At 38.3% G+C, this 17,925-nt stretch overlaps 1 protein-coding gene across 4 annotated transcripts; it reads left to right on the top strand.

Annotated features, from left to right (window-relative positions):
* Positions 1-1,243: 1,243 nt before the first annotated feature.
* Positions 1,244-17,169, top strand: LOC107596125 (cdc42 effector protein 2-like). 4 transcript variants are annotated; one of them, XM_016286771.1, is made up of 3 exons: positions 6,924-7,114; positions 7,201-7,333; positions 15,376-17,169. In XM_016286771.1, exon 3 carries the CDS (start codon positions 15,701-15,703, stop codon positions 16,466-16,468), a length of 768 nt encoding a protein of 255 aa, XP_016142257.1. In that variant the 5' UTR covers positions 6,924-7,114; positions 7,201-7,333; positions 15,376-15,700; the 3' UTR covers positions 16,469-17,169. The 4 variants fall into 4 exon arrangements, with proteins under 4 accessions (XP_016142259.1, XP_016142257.1, XP_016142256.1 ...); XM_016286773.1 differs by lacking the exons at positions 6,924-7,114; positions 7,201-7,333 and adding an exon at positions 1,244-1,260; XM_016286770.1 differs by lacking the exon at positions 7,201-7,333.
* Positions 17,170-17,925: the final 756 nt, after the last annotated feature.

The raw sequence follows: 17,925 nt of genomic DNA, 5'->3' as shown, positions 1-17,925 counted from the left end.
AACTGTATAACTGTGATGTTCTACAAAACAAGCTTTACAACACTTTTTTTTCTTTCTGCTGAAAATTTGATTTAGATTCACTTACTGTGAAATCCTCAGGTACATCACCAGTGTTAGCTTCATGGTGAATACTTCTACCTCACTCTTGTCAATGTAGTCCATAGTTACAACAAAAATGTGTCTTGACTTGACGTGGTTATTTTGGAAAAAACAGTAGGGGGCGTTTTACACCAAGGGGGCGTTTCCCCCGACTCTACCCTAAATATAAGATTAAAATTTATGTATTTCAAAAGCTTCTGACAGTCAAAGATCATTGTTCATTATTTGGGTATAACTATGTTTAGTATTGCCTTTTTAAACATTTTCTGTTCCCATACGTGTCTAAGTACAAAGCAGACCTCGTTCTCAGACTTGCTCTCCCAGCTAAGTCTCTGACAGGTCATGAACTTTGACCTTAACCCATCCACATTTATGAAGTTTACCATCTTAACAAGAATCAGCTTGCCTCAAATGCAAATGTCTGCTCCTCCCTCCTGTTCCTCCACTAGACACAACAGTATCTGACTTAAGATTCTTGTGCTTACAGAGCTGTTGTAGCTGAATTTGATTGATTTTCTACAATAAGATGACATATTTATGACAAATCACTGTAACAAATGATAGGTTAGGAATGAGATACATTTTCATGATCTTGACCACATCTGCACCATGCAGAGAACAAGTTGTTCTGAATCTGGCCTTGAAACTCAACCAGAAAGCTTTCAACTGCCAACAGACCTCCAAACAAAGCCTGCATGAAATGCCCCTGTAGGCCTCTCAACAGCTCCCTTTATACTCTGTTATATACTTGCTCAGTATTCAAATCCCTCGTTTGGTGAAGTAATAAACTGACTAACAGTCGTTCCTCCTCCTGTGCTTATTATGTTTTAAACTTTCAGGCCTGATGAGTGTCATCTATCAAGTGTTCAGAATTGCTTGGCAACTCAGCACCAATATGTTAAGGCCGATTTAAAAGTGCGACGGCGGCCTCCCCTCCAGCCCTCCCGGGCCCCCGCTTTGTGTTCAGTCACAATGGCGTGTTACCCAGCGACCGTTAAAACCGCCCGAGTGCGGCGCGAGGGGCTGGGCCCTCACTAAAGTGTCACCGATGCTTTTAAACTGTTGCCAAACTTGTCTTTGAGCCCCCAACGGACTGGTATAAGATGTGAAGAATATCGTTACTGTCATTACAAAATGTAACACTGGATCTTCGGAATTATTGTAAGTAAATTCACTTAAGTTTCGCAAAATAGGTGTTTGTTCTTAGTGCGCTGAATTTGACCAGGCGATATGGAATTATGGCTTATTAAGTGTCAAATGTTGCCATGGTATTAAATAGAAAAGTTCGACTTGTCACTGTGCATGTTTTTAGATTAAACTGACATTTCGGCTGTGTGGCAGATGTCGTTCATTCATGTGAATTTCAGCTGTTTGCGCAATAGTTTCGAGGAAAGGCGTGAATGCTCTGTTGATTTGTTATCACGGCTGTGAGAAACTTGTCGATAACATTCACAAAGTGGAAATTCTGGTGTGTGTGTCTTCTTGTAAATCAGCTGCAGATAAGTGTATTGAAATGCGATTTGAGTGCTGATAACCCGATGCGCATATTTAATTTGAAAGTGGAGTGAATGGCTGCTCCCCGTGTTCAGCTGAGCAGAATGTGGAGGCAGACTCAGCATACTGCAGTGCGCATGACCGAACACACTCTGCTCCACTGGGAAAAGCTTGCATGAGTTTGAGCATTGCTGTAATCGAGGAAGAACCTGACCTGGAAAAAACATTTACAGGTGATTGGCTTTTAAAGCATGATTATTATAGTATTCATGGATTCGCTATTTATGTGACAAAAGTTCATTATTTTATTCATGTATGTATTTATGGTGCCATGATCAGAAATTAATTTTCTTGTGATCTCAACATTTAAGTTGTTTTCTCAAGATATCATTTTTTAGTTGAAGTTTTTATTAGTATTATTATTATTTGTTCTGGAAGCCAGTTCTTTCTGTATGTTTATTTAATACATGTAATATATTGCTGCATTGTTGGGCACAGTGTTGCCAACTTAGAAATTTTGTTGCTAAATTTAGCAACTTTTCAGACTACCCTAGCAACTTTTTCTTCCAAAAGCACCTAGCAACAAATTTAGCAATTTTAAAAAATTGATTTGGCAACCTTTAGCAACTTTTGATAAGTGACTCAGACAATAAAAAGGCACACATTTTCCATCCAAATGACACAAAAAGAGGAAGCCACAGATGCCTAGCAGTACACACATCACGTGAATCGAGTTAGCTGCTATTTGCAATTGTTCAATTTAATAATAACAATAATAATTGAATAATTGTTAATTTATGATGCACTTTGTTAGTAGCTTGTACCTGCGATTGTTGATCAGTTAGTATACTGTAAGAAAAATGGAAAATCTTTCAGGATATTATTCATCATCCATTGTAACCCGAAAACACAATGCATAATTTAAAATGCAGGTAAAAAACCATTACGGAAAATTCTTTCATATTAACATAGATTGTGCCTTATTTTTACAGACTTTTCTTAGAGTGTAGCATACTAACTAACTACTAATACACTGCTTAAAGCACATTAGCTGAGAATGTGTAGAATTACTAGTTTACTAGCTATTAAAAAAATGTAAATTGAAATTATTCAAAAATGTGTACGTTTTCAATAATTCAATGTATTTAAAAATACAGTTATTTATATTTTAATATTATATCATGCATATTATTTTACAAACAAATCTAAATGAACATATAAAATATATTTTTTGCTGAGATTTGATGATGTGACAATTTTGCGTCGTGATTACGCAATGACATCACAACGTCATTTAGCAACTTTTAGCAACAAATCCACCATCCGTTAGCAACTTTCTCTGAAAATTAGTTGGCAACACTGGTTGGGCATTCTTGTGTAGCTCACTCAAGCTGAAATTGCTGTATGTCCGTCAGTAATAGACCTCTTCCAAATAATTGTCTGACGCTTTGAGAAGAAGGCAACTAATCTATCACGATAGACACTATAGTGACTCTAAACATGACTAGTTTCATTGCATTGATATTTGACAGATGTCAATTAAATGGTTTGTGGCTAACCACAGAAATGTCGAGCAGTGTGCAGTGTTTCTGCATATGTGAACCAAGGACTTTTGAACTTATTTTGCCTTTTGACTGCTGAATTTGCACATAACTTAGTTTGCTTCATGGGGTAGATGCATTCTAGTCAAATTAGCCAAATTAGCTCCACTGGCAAGTCCCTACAGTCCTGAGGTATGCTATCACTCACTGACTCCACTCACAGCTTCAGAAAGAGGTTCCTAAGACTATCTGAAGTATAATGCGTTGCTGGGAATGGCATGCATTGTGTTTCTGCTCTTATGTGCATGTGTGTGTTTCTATAGAAGAGTTCTGGAATCAGGTCTGCTCTACACAATGCACATCACATCTGGAGTGGATTTGGAGAACAGAACAGAAAGATGGATAATAGCTGGCTCTACTTCCCAATCAAAGCTACACACACACACACACACACACACACACACACAACATTATGACTCCAGATTGTTCTGCAGGCAAATATGTGTGCTGCTGAGGGCTGAAGGCTTGTCATTCATAAGAGCAGATAAGGTCATAAAGGTAGATAAGAAGATAGACAAAGCAAGAAAATGAAAAGAGTTCAGATATCAGACTGAGAGGAAGTGACAAAGCAAAGATTATTTAGCTTCACTCTGGTCTCTATATGTTGAGCAGAACCATCAAATATTGTTTTATTTAGTATGGAATGAAAAAAAGAAGCCATTTTAGACTGATTTAGACATGTTAAGTCAAGCCATTGAATGCGTTAATATAATGAAAAGATTCTAAACGTGAATGGCAGAATCCATGGTCTGATTATCAGAATTATCAGAGCGCTTAATAGAATTGCACTATAATCATAGTTGAAGAAAAATATCAGATATTACAAATGGAAGTTAGAAAATAAGATTGTGGTGAAGACATTTAGTTTGGTCTGGAGTCTCTGAACCCACACTAGAGGAATTCTCCCATGTGAAACAACAATGGAACACAGAAAGCTTTGAAAGAAAAATGAGGAGATAAGGAAGATGACGAAGTGACTGCAAGTGGGTAGTTTGGGGTGTTTCATAAATCCTGTCTGTCCAGTCTCCTGTGAGTGTACTAAACTCAGCATCTCTGAGTTATTTTTGTCCAATGTGTTATGTTAATTACTGCATAATTCTAGAATATGCTTAAGTCATCTTTTCGCGCTATGTCATGTGCACAAACGGTGTGACGTAAATTTCCATTGGGCATCCTGTTATTGTCAATGTGTGAGCACACTAAGAGCAGAACTTTTTTTTGTTACAGAGACAGGTCAATTATTATGAGCTATTAATAGGATGCAGTATGTAGAAACAGTATTCACTGACTGCATAAGTCACAGGATTGTGTTTAGGAGTCTGAAAGAACAAATGAAATCTCTATAGAAATATATTGAAAAGAACAAGGCTAAGATCCTCCCAAAGGCAGGCAGACAAGCAAGCACTTGGTCAGCTATTGTTAGAGCTGAATGCGTGAATTTGTGTCAATCAAAAAGAAAGTATTGTCAACTTTTTAAAAAGTTGAATATGTACTAATAAATATGATCTGTAAAAGAGTGTAATGCCATTATTAAGACCTTGTAATGTTTACTCAAAATCTCAACAGTGGAGCTTCCAGTGACTTCTCTTTGGTGACATATGCAGGACTTCTCCAATTATTTATTCCACTTAAACCAACCCCTGCTATCTCACGTTCATCTGCCTCCACTTTTGAGTGCATTGCCCGCATCTCAAAATCCAATCAACAACCAATAAGAACCAAGTCCCCGCCCAACATTTTTTTTATTTGGCTATAGTCCGTTACACTTGGATGTACGTCACAGTATGGAATAAACAAGCTGTTGCTATTTGCATTTTATCACATTTTTCAATTACATTTGTCATATAAAAAGAGAATATATAGTGTGTTGGATTGGTCCAGACGCTACATTACTAAAAAAGGATTGAAAATGCATCTCTGTTTTCATATGTTATGACAAATGATGTTTCATTAACAAGGTTCTGGAGGAGCACAGATAATCATTCAGTCTGGCCCAGCTGGAGCTTGTGAGCTAATCACCTTAAAGGGCTCATATGATGCGATTTCAAGTTTTTCTTTCTCTTTGGAGTGTTACAAGATGTTCATGAATAGATAAGACCCCTAAAGTTGCAAAGACTAAAGTCTCAAACCCAAAGAGATATTCTTTATAAAAGTTAAAGGGTTAGTTCACCCAAAAATGAAAATTCTGTCATTAATTACTCGCCCTCGGGTTGTTCCAAACCTGTAAGGCCTTCGTTCATCTTCGGAACACAATTTAAGATATTTTTGATGAAATCTGAGGGCTCTCTGACCAATAGACAGCAAGGTAACTACCACGTTCAAGGTCCCGAAAAGTACCAAGATGATTGACAAAGTAGTCCGTATGACATCAGTGGTTCAACTGTAAAGTTACGAAGCTACGAGAATACTTTTGCGCAAAGAAAACAAAAATAATGACTTTATTCCACATTTTCGTCTCTACTGCGTCACTTGTGGATGCACGTTCACGACAGTACCATGACGTGAGCGTGTGGCGGCGCTGGCCCAGATCCGGCATGATGACGTCTTTACACTGGATCGGAGTCAGCGCCGCCACACACTCGCGTCATGGTACTGTCGTGAACGCGCATCCACTAGTGACGCAGTAGAGATGAAGGTTCCGAAGATGAACGAAGGTCTTACGGGTCCCACTGGATGCAACAAATGCCTCGTTTATAATGGGTTTTATTGGTTTTGTCTCGCAGGGACACGGCATCACAGTATGGTAGGGGCATAAAATTTATTTCACATGCTTGAGGTATTCGGCCAATCACAATGCACTGGATAGCTGGCCAATCAGAGCACACCTCGCATTTCAGAACAATGAGCTTTGTTTTAAAAAGTCGGGGCATAGAGGAGAAACAATAATGTACAGTATGTGGAAAATAATGTAGTTTTTTTACCTTAAACCGCATAAACACATTTAATTACACCAAATACACAAAATAATGTTCTTTTTTAGCAACGTCATATGACCCCTTTAACAAGCACAATATGTATATATACAGCCAATTTATCTCTGTTCCATAGGCAAATGGTGGTCACACCAGATACTGACTGGTTTTCGGACCAGTAAAACTGGCCTTTTATTGTGGCCAGCCTAAGGCACACCTGTGCAATAATCATGCTGTCTAATCAGCATCTTGATATGCCACACCTGTGAGGTGGATGAATTATCTCGGCAAAGGAGAGTGATAATTCTCCTTTGAATAATTCTCCTGTGTTAGTGAGCAAAGTGCTCACTAACACAGATTTAGACAGATTTGTGAACAATATTTGAGAGAAATAGGCCTTTTGTGTACATAGAAAAAGTCTTAGATCTTTGAGTTCAGCTCATGACAAATGGGGGCAAAAACAAAAGTGTGCGTTTATAATTTTGTTCAGTGTAGATTAAGAGTGAGGTGTTGGGGTGGAGGCTGTATGCCGGAAAACTGTCATGGAACAGAGATAAATTGGCTGTATGGGGGGGAGGTTCTCCGGGTTCCGGCTCTATCCCGAGCTCGGAGCCCTCCCTCTTGGACAACACGCCAAATATGCTACTAATTGCTCAATCATATTATATGTTAGTGCGAACTCGTGAAACAGTTATCTGTGTTTTTTGAGTATGTGCGATGTGTATGAGAGATTGGAGGTTTGGATAGGGAGACATTCACATAGTAATGGTTTATGCCAGTGTGGAGGGTGTGATAACCTCAGATTATGAGTCACCGCGAGTGTGTGCTGACAGCGGCACGTGTGTGTGATGCGCTACAGACTCCCTCCGCTGTCCTGCTGGAATCTTCAGCAAACACGGAAGAAGCGGTAAACGCCAAATAATGGCCTGGATAGTAATTGTAGATGTCAACGGCGATCCAGATCCATGGAGTCCAGTCCTGTGTGCTCGGTTTCAGCAGTGATGTGAGGTGGGCTTAATGCTACTGGATCAGCAAATACTCTCTGTATAGGTATGCGGTATCAAGTGTTAGGGTTATTTTTATACTTCTGTCAGTTCTGCAGGTTTTCGTGTGGAAGGAAGTAGGCTATATATGACCGAGCATAATTGGTATTGAATCATTTTGACCTGAAAGACCTGCGCATAGATGCATTTAGGATAGGAGTTTGATCGGACTGACATCTCAAAGGTAGGCGTAATATAACATTTTCGTGTGGAGTTTAAATAAATTGCATGCAGGTTAAATACAAAATGTTCAGTAATATGTAGGAGGGTTTTTACGCAGTTACGCGTAATTTTTCTCTTCAGATCAGTTATATTTTTGTAATGCAAATATGATCGTTTAAAACATGATAACTCTGATAAGCTCTTTTGAACATGCAGTATGTGTCCGCCAGTGCTAATGTAATATGGGGTGTTGTGTTGCTCGTGTGGCCAAATGAGCGCAGGGTGGTGCGCGCAAACTGCCATGACATTGGGCTGCTGCCATGTGAGATGTACGGACTACGGAGTTACACGACTCTGCTTCAGTCACAAAAGTATCGTCTCCTTGTTTAAAAGATGAATGTGTATCTGTAAATGAGTATAATGACGTGAAAAACGTGCCGGGGTGGTATGTTGTATAGCTTTGGAGCTTGAAAGGGTGCACGCTCGCACACAGCTTTAAACAGAAGTAATGACAGGTTGACCCACTGCCTCCACAACAGCTGCATTTTATTTCATTTCCTGAGCTTGATTTTTTTTTTTTAGTTCGAGATGGCAAAAAGATTGCAATTCAAATTTGAATTAAGTGCAGTGGAATTCAAATTAATTGAAATTATTATTGTTGCAAATGTAATTTTGATCTAGAAAAATAAAGTTTGTCAAGACCAATTTGGAATGTTTTCATGACAAAAGCCTTTTGAAAGTTTCAAAAAGTTTTGAAATGTCTTTGGAGTTTGAATTTAAAATTGAAGTTTGGCTAATAAGCTTTGCGATCCGAGAAGTAGAAACAACAGAAACATTTTTGATTAGAATTATATAGAAAAAAGTAAGTGTTTGTTTATTTTGTTTGTTTTTAGTTGTTTAATATTTGCTTTAATTTGCTTTAAATCTATAGAAGATGGGATGACATCCTTGGCATAGCATTAAGGAAACATAAAAGAAGCGTAATGGTAATCACTCGTGACCTGTAAGCTAACCATATAATGGCTCTTTTGTTATCTCTTTCATAATTTTATCTGCGATCCCATAGAAGTGCTTGTGTAGTTCCATGAAATGAATGAAAATTGTTCATGAGTTAACTTATAAAACAGCTATTTTTGGATATCAGACTCTATAATTATAGCACATTCAGTGCTCATTCTTCTGTTTGATTATAAAAAATATGTGTTAGTCTCTGAGATCTGGATAAAGATCATACTGTTGGTGTTTTGATGGTTGACTGTCAGGTTTGACAGTAACTCTCTCTGTTAAACGAACCAAAAGCTGCTGTGTTTTTGTGTCAGTTTGTTCTCTGCATTGTCTACCAAACAGAGCAGTCTGTTGAGGGCTTGTCTGAGCACAGCGCCCCATTTACGCTTTCCAGCAACATTGTTCACTTCTGCTCTGAAACTGATAAATAACCTCAGGCATTCAGAGGAGCGGCATAGTTCATTTCCACATTGTGAAATACTTTAAAGTTGACGTATCATGAAAATCTGACTTTTCCAGGTTTTAAGTGCTATAATCAGGTCCCGGGTGCATCTACCAACCAAGGAAACGTGAAAAAGATGAACCCAATCACTTTCAGTAAGCCTTTTTCTGCAAGCGTCTGAGAAAACGAGCGCGTCTGATTTCGCTCCCTTGGTGACGTGGCAAAGGGATCTCATTATAATATTACCGCCCCTTAATCTGTCAGTTTCCACCCACAGCGCCATCATTTTGATTTCGCAAGCCACAGTGGTGTATCAGCTCTAATGCCATGGCATGCTGTGACAGCAGTTTTCTGTCCGTGTGCTTCGGATGTGTGCGCTCAGAAAACCTTATATCTGAAGCTTAGACTCATATGGTTTAAAACGCATGATATCAGCACGATAAACATGATAATCAGAACCAAAACAGAGGTTTTTAGCAGATACAAGCTATAAAGGTGCAGCTCTATTCTGGAAAAGGGGGCGGAGAGCAGCAGCTCATTTGCATTTAAAGACACAGGCCCGAAAAACAGCTTGTTTCTGCTTCCACTCAAAATAGGCATTTTTTTAGGCAAGTTATATAATAAATGATCTGTGGAGTATTTTGAACTGAAACTTCACAGATACATTCTGAGGACACCAGAGACTTATATTACATATTGTAAAAAGGGGCATAATGTGTCACATTTAATTTCAATGATGGTACACACATAGGCAGAAATCCCGGGGGTGTCGGGAGGGACAGGACCCTCCCTATCTGAGGGTTGTCCCCCCTAAAAATATGATTAAAAACCATGCTGTGTGTTGTAAATAACAATGTTTTATACTTTAAATAATAGTGTAAGTAGTAACACAAACTTAAATGGGGCGAAAATGCATTTTAAGTTTATAAATATTCTGAGTTCCCCCTCCATTACCTCACAGTGCTTTGGTCCAAATGCCTGCTTTCCTCTTTTTCATATAGGCAGAAATCCCGGGGGTGTCGGGAGGGACAGGACCCTCCCTATCTGAGGGTTGTCCCCCCTAAAAATATGATTAAAAACCATGCTGTGTGTTGTAAATAACAATGTTTTATACTTTAAATAATAGTGTAAGTAGTAAAATAGCACAAATGCAAACAGGGCAAAAATGTGTTTTTAAGTTAGTAAAGATTCATTTTTCCCCCTCCCTTACCTCACAGTGCTTTGGTCCAAATGCCTGCTTTCCTCTTTTTCATCACCTACACACACACGAGTCCAGTGAGAGAGAACTAAGTCAATAGTTGTGGATCTCCAGTAAGTAAGGCTGTCAAGGCTATTTTATTCACTTATTATTTCCTCTTTAATACAGATGATGCCAATGTATTTTCCGACAAGTCCGCTATGTTAGCAATAATAACGTTACCTGCTTGACAGAAAGGTTTGCCAGGTTTTCACAACAAAATCCGCCCAATTGCTACTCAAAACTAGCCAAAACCAACCACGTTTCGAGGGGGGTCCCTTGGTAAAAATCACGTTCCGCAGGCTAAAAAACACGCTATTGGGGTCGCTTCAACCCGTGTACATGAAAAACAACCCGCAGCAACAGTGTTAAAGTAGCCCAATTCCACGGGGGAAACCGCGGACTTGGCAACACTGTGACGGATACAACGGACACGAGCGCTGTCTCGGCACGACCACAACAGCTTGAAGTTGTCTAATTTGGCACGGTCTCCCTGCTGCACTAATAGTAGTAAGGCTTTCCTCTGTGTATAAATATCCTTACAAGTACAATTTTAGCTGTATTATTTGTGTCCCCTTCAAAAATTGCTCTTGAGAAATTTTAATGTTTATTGTCCCCCACAACTGTTAGATTAAATTTATGCCCCTGGGTACACATATTCTCCAGACTTAGAGTTCCACTGAATTGTTTAATATCTATGATTAGACTGTTATAAACACAGAGATATCGGAATACCATAAGTACCATAAGAAAAACCATTCACACTTCTTGACACTCCTCTGCGAGTCTGAACAGGACTCACCCCATTCCTTCTCTGGAAAAACGGTTATTCAATTGTGGTTTGATTAAAGCCTTTCTGACATGCAAAGTTGTTATCCAAGAAACTAATGCTGACCCACTTTTGTTAAGTGCGCTATTCACTCTAACCTTATATGTGACCAAAATGCAATAAATCCATTGAATCAATATAAAAGTTGTTTTTCATATTGAAACTGTTAAAAATACACAACATAGTAAGTTGATCCACATATGACAGCCTCTGAACTTGGTCAATACTAATCGTATATGCAGGCACTGGACTAAAAATGCATTCAATCAGTCATCACTCCCAAAAAGAATTCAACGGGTCATCTTGTTAATGCTATAAATTAATTACAACAATAAAAGAAAATTTCATCATGAACATACATGAACAACAATATCACATTAAACCACAGAAATTCCAAAATGACATTTCTCTTACATTCAACTTCCAAAAGTGCATTCATCTTTGCCATGTTACATTCATTTAGTTGACTAATGCTATACGCTGTATAAACAAAACCATAAATGGCATAAATAAAAACACTTACACTGACAAGCTACTCAATATCGCGACAAAATACAAAATAGATGAGGAAAACTAGGATGCCGGGTGTATTCAAAGCGCCGCCATTACTGTCTAGAGTGCGTGGAGTGGTGCGCTGTGATTGGTTGTTACCGTTTACAGTGCATGGAATGGTGCGCTGTGATTGGTTGAGCGGATATATCGCAATCTGCAGAAAAGGGAGACTGGCGTTTGTTGCGGTTTGGAAAAAAAGGGAGAAAACATGACAGAATAACTCGGCGGATATCGCATTTTGCTTAAAATAAAAAATTGACTTTTCAATACCGACCAGATACAATAATGATTTGGGCGGAAACTAAATTTTTTTTTAAAAATGGCGTTTATCGTGTTTTGGAACCAAACTCTTCATTTGTAGCAATAGCCAAAAATACATTGTATGGGTCAAAATTATTGATTTTTCTTTTATGCCAAAATCATTAGGATATTAAGTAAAGATCATGTTCTATGAAGATATTTTGTAAATTTCCTACTGCAAATATATTGAAACTTTTTTGATTAGTAATATGCATTGCTAAGAACTTCATTTGGACAACTTTAAAGGTGATTTTCTCAATATTTAGTTTTTTTTTGCACCCTCAGATTCCAGATTTTCAAATAGTTGTATCTCGGCCAAATATTGTCCTATCCTAACAAACCATACATCAATGGTTTATTTACATCAAAGCTTATTTATTCAGCTTTCAGATGATGTATAAATCTCAATTTCGAAAAATGTACCCTTATGGCTGGTTTTGTGGTCCAGGGTCACATATAATAAAGATGATGCTGCTGTATGTAACCGATTTGTAGAGTATTAATTTTATAATGAAGTTAGATCTTTGTGTATTTTAAGTGCTGACTGATCTGGCTATTTCATTCTAAATTTAAGTTGAAATGTAAGACATTATCCTGACAAAATCATTTATTTCACTTGTAGCTCATATGAAAATAAATGACTTGAGTGAAAATAATCTCACCTAAAAATTAAATGTAAATTTAAAACAAAACATGCAGGTTGCAGTGCAGTCTTATTAACCACTCTTACAGCTTTTCCACTCGGGCCGGAGCCGGAGTCCAATTGGTAACCAGGCTGAACTTTTCCACTCAAAAAATTCTGTGCCGGTGCCCAGATCCTTTTTCTGAACTAGCCCTGAAACTTACTGGTCTCAAACAAGGGAACCTATGACATCAGTAGGAGTTTCCACTACAGACTGCAGTTTGAAAGGCACCATTTTTAAAATCACAACAGTTTTAAAATGAACAACAACAGTTAAATATGTCCGTTCAGCAGTGGTCAGCAAAAGAGACCAACGCAAGAGATAGCAGGTGATTCCGGTCACATGTTGGTGAAGTAGAGGGTTCTGCTCCCTGCCAGTGGAAACGCAAGCTTGGTTCTGAACGTGTGCCACTCTGGCACTAACCCCAGTGGAAAAGCGGTATCAGTCTGTTGGTTCAGTCAGGCTAGAACTGATGTGCTAATTGTTCTCTGACTCTGTTTATCTATGGTTCATCATTATGTTGCTCAGTTTGGTGAGTCAGCGCACTGGCTTCTGTGAAGCATGTACATGTGTACTGGCATCTGTGCGTTTGCCATGCACACTCAGATATAGGGTATCTCATGATAAAGACAGGCCTGTCTCCACCTCCGTTTCCAAGTTCCTCTTGTGCTAGAAAAAATGCACATTTTGAACAAAAATGTGTAAATAAAAACTAGCATTTTGTCTTTATTAATTCTGTGTATATGTTTAGATTTTAGTTTACATTGTGCATTGTTGAAATTACTTGTTACCATAATGTTTTCCCTTAAAGGGATACTTCACTTCAAGTCTTGTCCTTACATACTCATGTTCATGTCATTCCAAACCTGTGGGACTTTCTTTTTTCTGCAGAAAACATAAGAAGATATTTTGAAGAACATTTGTGACCCTGGAGCACAAAACCAGTCTTAAGTCTCTGGGGTATATTTGTAGCAATAGCCAAAAATACATTGTATGGGTCAAAATTATTGAATTTTCCATGAAGATATTTTGTAAATTTCCTACTGTAAATATATTAAAACTTAATTTTTGATTAGTAATATGCATTGCTAAGAACTTCATTTGGACAACTTTAAAGGCGATTTTCTCAGTATTTAGATTTTTTTGCAACCTCAGATTCCAGATTTTCAAATAGTTGTATCTCGGTCAAATATTGTCCTATCCTAACAATCCATACATCAATGGGTTATTTACATCAAAGCTTATTTATTAAGCTTTCAGATGATGTATAAATCTCAATTTCGAAAAATGGACCCTTATGACTGGTTTTGTGGTCCAGGGTTACATTTAGGATCAAAAAACATGGGTGACCATTGACTTACAATGTATGAACAAAATAAACATCGAGACATTTCTCAAAATATGTTCTTTTAAGTTCTATAGAAGAAAGTATGTTAAAAACATGAGGCTGAATAAATGATGACAGAATTTTCATTTTTGGGTGGAACTATCCCTTTAACAATGTAAATAAATTTATAGTACTCAATTATATGATCAAACATTTGTCATAATGGCATCTTTTTAAGAAGTAAACTCTCCAAGTTTCCTCTTTTTTATCACTATTTTTTAATCTGAAAATGTCAACCGTTACCATGATTTTGTATAAACATAGCTATTTATTACCATTTAGAAACCTTGCTTGTCTAGAACATATAAAATCTTACAAAATCTTAAAATTTTATATGTACTTTATAAATCACATGATCAAACTGGAATAGGCATGTTTCATTGACCTACATACAATGTTACAGAACTGTTTTGCTGGGTCACTTATTCAACAGCGAGGTGGCTTTTCCCACACTTGAGATGGAAACACTGGCCTTTGTTTTTGGTCAGAGTGTGTGCTAGTTAAACTCACTTTGCTAAAAGTCAAGGTTGAAGGAAACACATACACACACACACACACACACACACACCAGGATATAGTTAACAGAACCAGCTCCAGAAGTATGATTTAATGCTAAAGGTATGCATTATGAGTCATGCTCTAGAGCCTCTGATGTATTGTCACACACATACAGGTCTTACGGTCTGTTAAACTTTTCAGCACAAAAACATACACACTAACACATTGACTCAAATGCTCCCATTAAACTGCTGCTGAACCTTTTAAAGTTTGGACAGCTGAGTCCACTATCAGCAGACACACAGAGACATGATATAGTCATCTTTCCTATGTGTGCAAGACAAGTCAAACGTGCCAAGACTAACAAACCCTGATTATTTGCTCCGACTCTTTTCAAATTACAGTTTGTTTATTATCTCTCACTTCTTATTAAATTGTGTAACATTTTTTTCTGTTGTCTTCCCTTCTCTTAGTGAATCCCACTTTTAACTTTGACCTAAAGAATCCATGTGTTATATAAGTTGGGCCACTGAATTTGAATTTGGTTTCATCTTTTTGTAATGCGAATATTTTTTTAAATTTTTATTTGAAGGTTGGCTCAGTTCAGTTGTAAATAAAAAGCAAGTATACAAAAAGAGATATATAAAATATACAGTATATTGGAAAAAAGTATCTTATGATCACCATTTATTAATTTTGAATTTGAATATTAATAATTTAGCATTTATTAATTTTGAAATATTATTACAATTTAAAATAACTGTTTTCGATTTTTAATGTATTTTAAAATGTAGTTATTCCTGTGATGGCAAAACTAAATTTTCAGCTGCCGTTACTCCAGACTTCATTGTCACATGATCCTTCAGAAATCTCTAATATGCTGAAACCTTTCTTCTTATTACTACTATCAATAGTTGTGCAGCTTAATATTTTTGTGGAAACCCTGATACATTTTTTTCAAACTTTTTTTTCTTTTTTTGTTCTGTAACATTATAAATGACTTTCTTTTCACTTTTGATCAATTTAATGTCAGCTGCTTTATTTTGTCAAATTAGCTAAATCAGTGTTGAGTTATTATGTACTATATATGTGTATGTGCTAAATACTCTCTCTTTTTCTCCCAAACTGCAGGCAGACGGGACGTTCAGTGTCTAAAAGGATGTCAGGATTGTTGTCCTGAAAGGAATACTGTCCTTCTGGATGTGGCCTTCAAATGTGAATTCTGGGCTTTGTATATGAAAAGACGCTCTGAGCCAATGAAGTATTTTCCACAAGAAAGGAACCAAAAGGCCTCCTGACTTTGTCCAGTTGGATTGATTTTGAATGCCAAGTGCATTGTGATTTTTGTCTCTCCTTCACGTGTACAGTCCATTTATTCTTTCACCTTTCCTTTCCTCCATTCACCCTGCTGCAAGGTCTGACTTTCTGGTGTGCGGGAGGACACGGTGGGTCCAACATGTCTGCCAAGGCTCCCATATATCTTAAACGACGAAGCCGTAAAGGAAAGAAGGAAAAGTTGCGTGATATTCTTTCTTCTGACATGATCAGTCCTCCGCTGGGAGACTTCAGACACACCATCCACATTGGCAGTGGCGGGGGCGCAGATGATCTTTTCGGTGACCTGTCTTTCCTACAAGGTAAATTTCATCTGTTACCAGGGCAAGGTCACCAAGGGTCATTCCAGCTAAGTCGCACAGTGAGTGTAAGCAGTCACCCGCCGTCCTGTGAGAGCTCGCCGCTCTTGAAAAATGCCCTGTCTCTTCCTATCATTGGAGGGGTGCAGGCGCTCACCCTTCCAGCCCCGACGGCCACAGCCCCTCTGACTTCAACAGCAACGGCGACCACTGAGGTCCCAACAGCACTGACAACGACCCAGTCACCCCCAACATCTCCGTCTCTCGCTCCACCTCCCAAACCTCCCAGACTGCACCTGGAAGAGAGGAACATGTCACGGCATACATCACTTCCTGCATCTCCAAATGGCTCTCCACTGCATTTGCACACAAATGGACAAAGTCCAGATCCTTTGGAAAATGAGAAGTGTGTGAAGGATGGGGATGAGGAGGAAAAGCCATTTCTGTCCAACGCTGGCTCTATGCTTTCCCTCCATCTGGACTTGGGACCATCGATCTTAGAAGATGTGCTTCAGATCATGGACAACCAGAGGACAGGGACATTCAGTGGGGGACTTAAACCTAGTGGACGACAAGAGATATATACCTGAAAGTGAACAAGAGATCACAGTCAAAGCTTGATGGTACATAAATGGACTAATCGCATTTTTCTTCATGTATCTAAACCGTTTGCCCTCTGAGAGAACTCATTTACCTGCTGTACAATTGCATTTCCTGGATATTTAGAAATTTTATGCTTATATATATAATCTTTGAAAAATACCTTTGGAAGCTACAGAATTGGAACCAATCCGAATTTAATCTGTTCTATCATTGGATTTCTCTGTGTTCAAATTGATTGTTTTAATTAATCTCTGTTCATTTTTGACTACAAGCAATACACTAATTCTGGCTACTCTTAGATACAGTTTGAAACATCTGAAAGCATTTTAGCAAGCACATTTAAAACTACCTGCAGTGTGTATGTACTATTACAGAGCAACATGCTATAGGCCTCCTGGATTCACTACAGGAAAAAAAACGGACATTTTTCTCTTTCAAAGCAGCAATGACATCCCCCCCCCCCCCTCTTCTGTGTTGTTGCAATTTGTGTAATCGGGTAAAAATGCGCAGCTCCTCCCTAATGATCTGGACACACACACATGCCAGGAGGCCTCTGTATCTACACCCTGGGATTGTAACTTTCTCTTTTTGTTGGGAGTAGTTTTCATTGTTCCAAAACAGAAACCCAAAGGCTGTTTTTTGATAGAGCAGGAATATGGAATGTTTTCCTTTCATAAAATACACTTTTTGTACTGTGTTTGGTTGTTGTTGAGGTGTCTGCAATCCCCGAGGCTTTGACAGATCACTTTTCTTAGGCAGCAGTGATTTTTCCTTGTGGTGGGGCCTTAAAAAAGGGCTTGTGTTACTTTGGTATCCCCCATGTAATTCACCCCACATGGGTTAATAATGCTCTGTGCTTCCTGTTCACAGATTTAGACCTATTAGTATTAGTATTATTTTGTCCGATTATAAATTTAAAAAATTACTTGTTACTTTTTTATTAAAGGGGTCATATGATGCTTTTTTTAAAGATCATTATTTTGTGTATTTGGTGTAACAGAATATGTTGACATGCTTTAATGTTCAAAAAACACATTATTTTTCAAATACTGTACATTATTGTAGGTCCTCTATGCCCCGCCTCTCTCAAACGCTTCGTTTTCTACAAAGTCCCTCCTTCCAACAAGCGCAGTCTGCTCTGATTGGCCAGTTGACCCAGTGCATTGTGATTGGCCGAACACCGCAAGCACTCGTCGGAAATGTAACGCCCCTTACCATAATCGCGAGCTTCATCTTTCAAAATAAATGTAAAGACAGAGCCCAAAAGGGGAACAGAGTCGTGTGACAGACACAGTGATGAAGCTGGTATGTGCGCAGTACACAAGCCACGGTTAAGACAGCTGACTCCACTGTGATGTGATCCTCTCTCTCTCTCTCACACACACGCACACGCACACACACATGCACACACACACACACGCACACACACACACACACACGCACG

The sequence above is a fragment of the Sinocyclocheilus grahami genome, unplaced genomic scaffold (genome assembly GCF_001515645.1).
Source record: "Sinocyclocheilus grahami isolate Dianchi unplaced genomic scaffold, SAMN03320097.WGS_v1.1 scaffold215.1, whole genome shotgun sequence".
Taxonomy (NCBI): Eukaryota; Metazoa; Chordata; class Actinopteri; order Cypriniformes; family Cyprinidae; genus Sinocyclocheilus; species Sinocyclocheilus grahami.
The sequence above is the reverse complement of the archived record's forward strand: the minus strand, read 5'-3'. Positions and strand labels throughout refer to the sequence as shown.

Excerpts from the sequence above, each read along its gene's own strand:
- LOC107596125 (XM_016286773.1), top strand. The coding sequence starts at position 15,701 with ATGTCTGCCAAGGCTCCCATATATCTTAAACGACGAAGCCGTAAAGGA.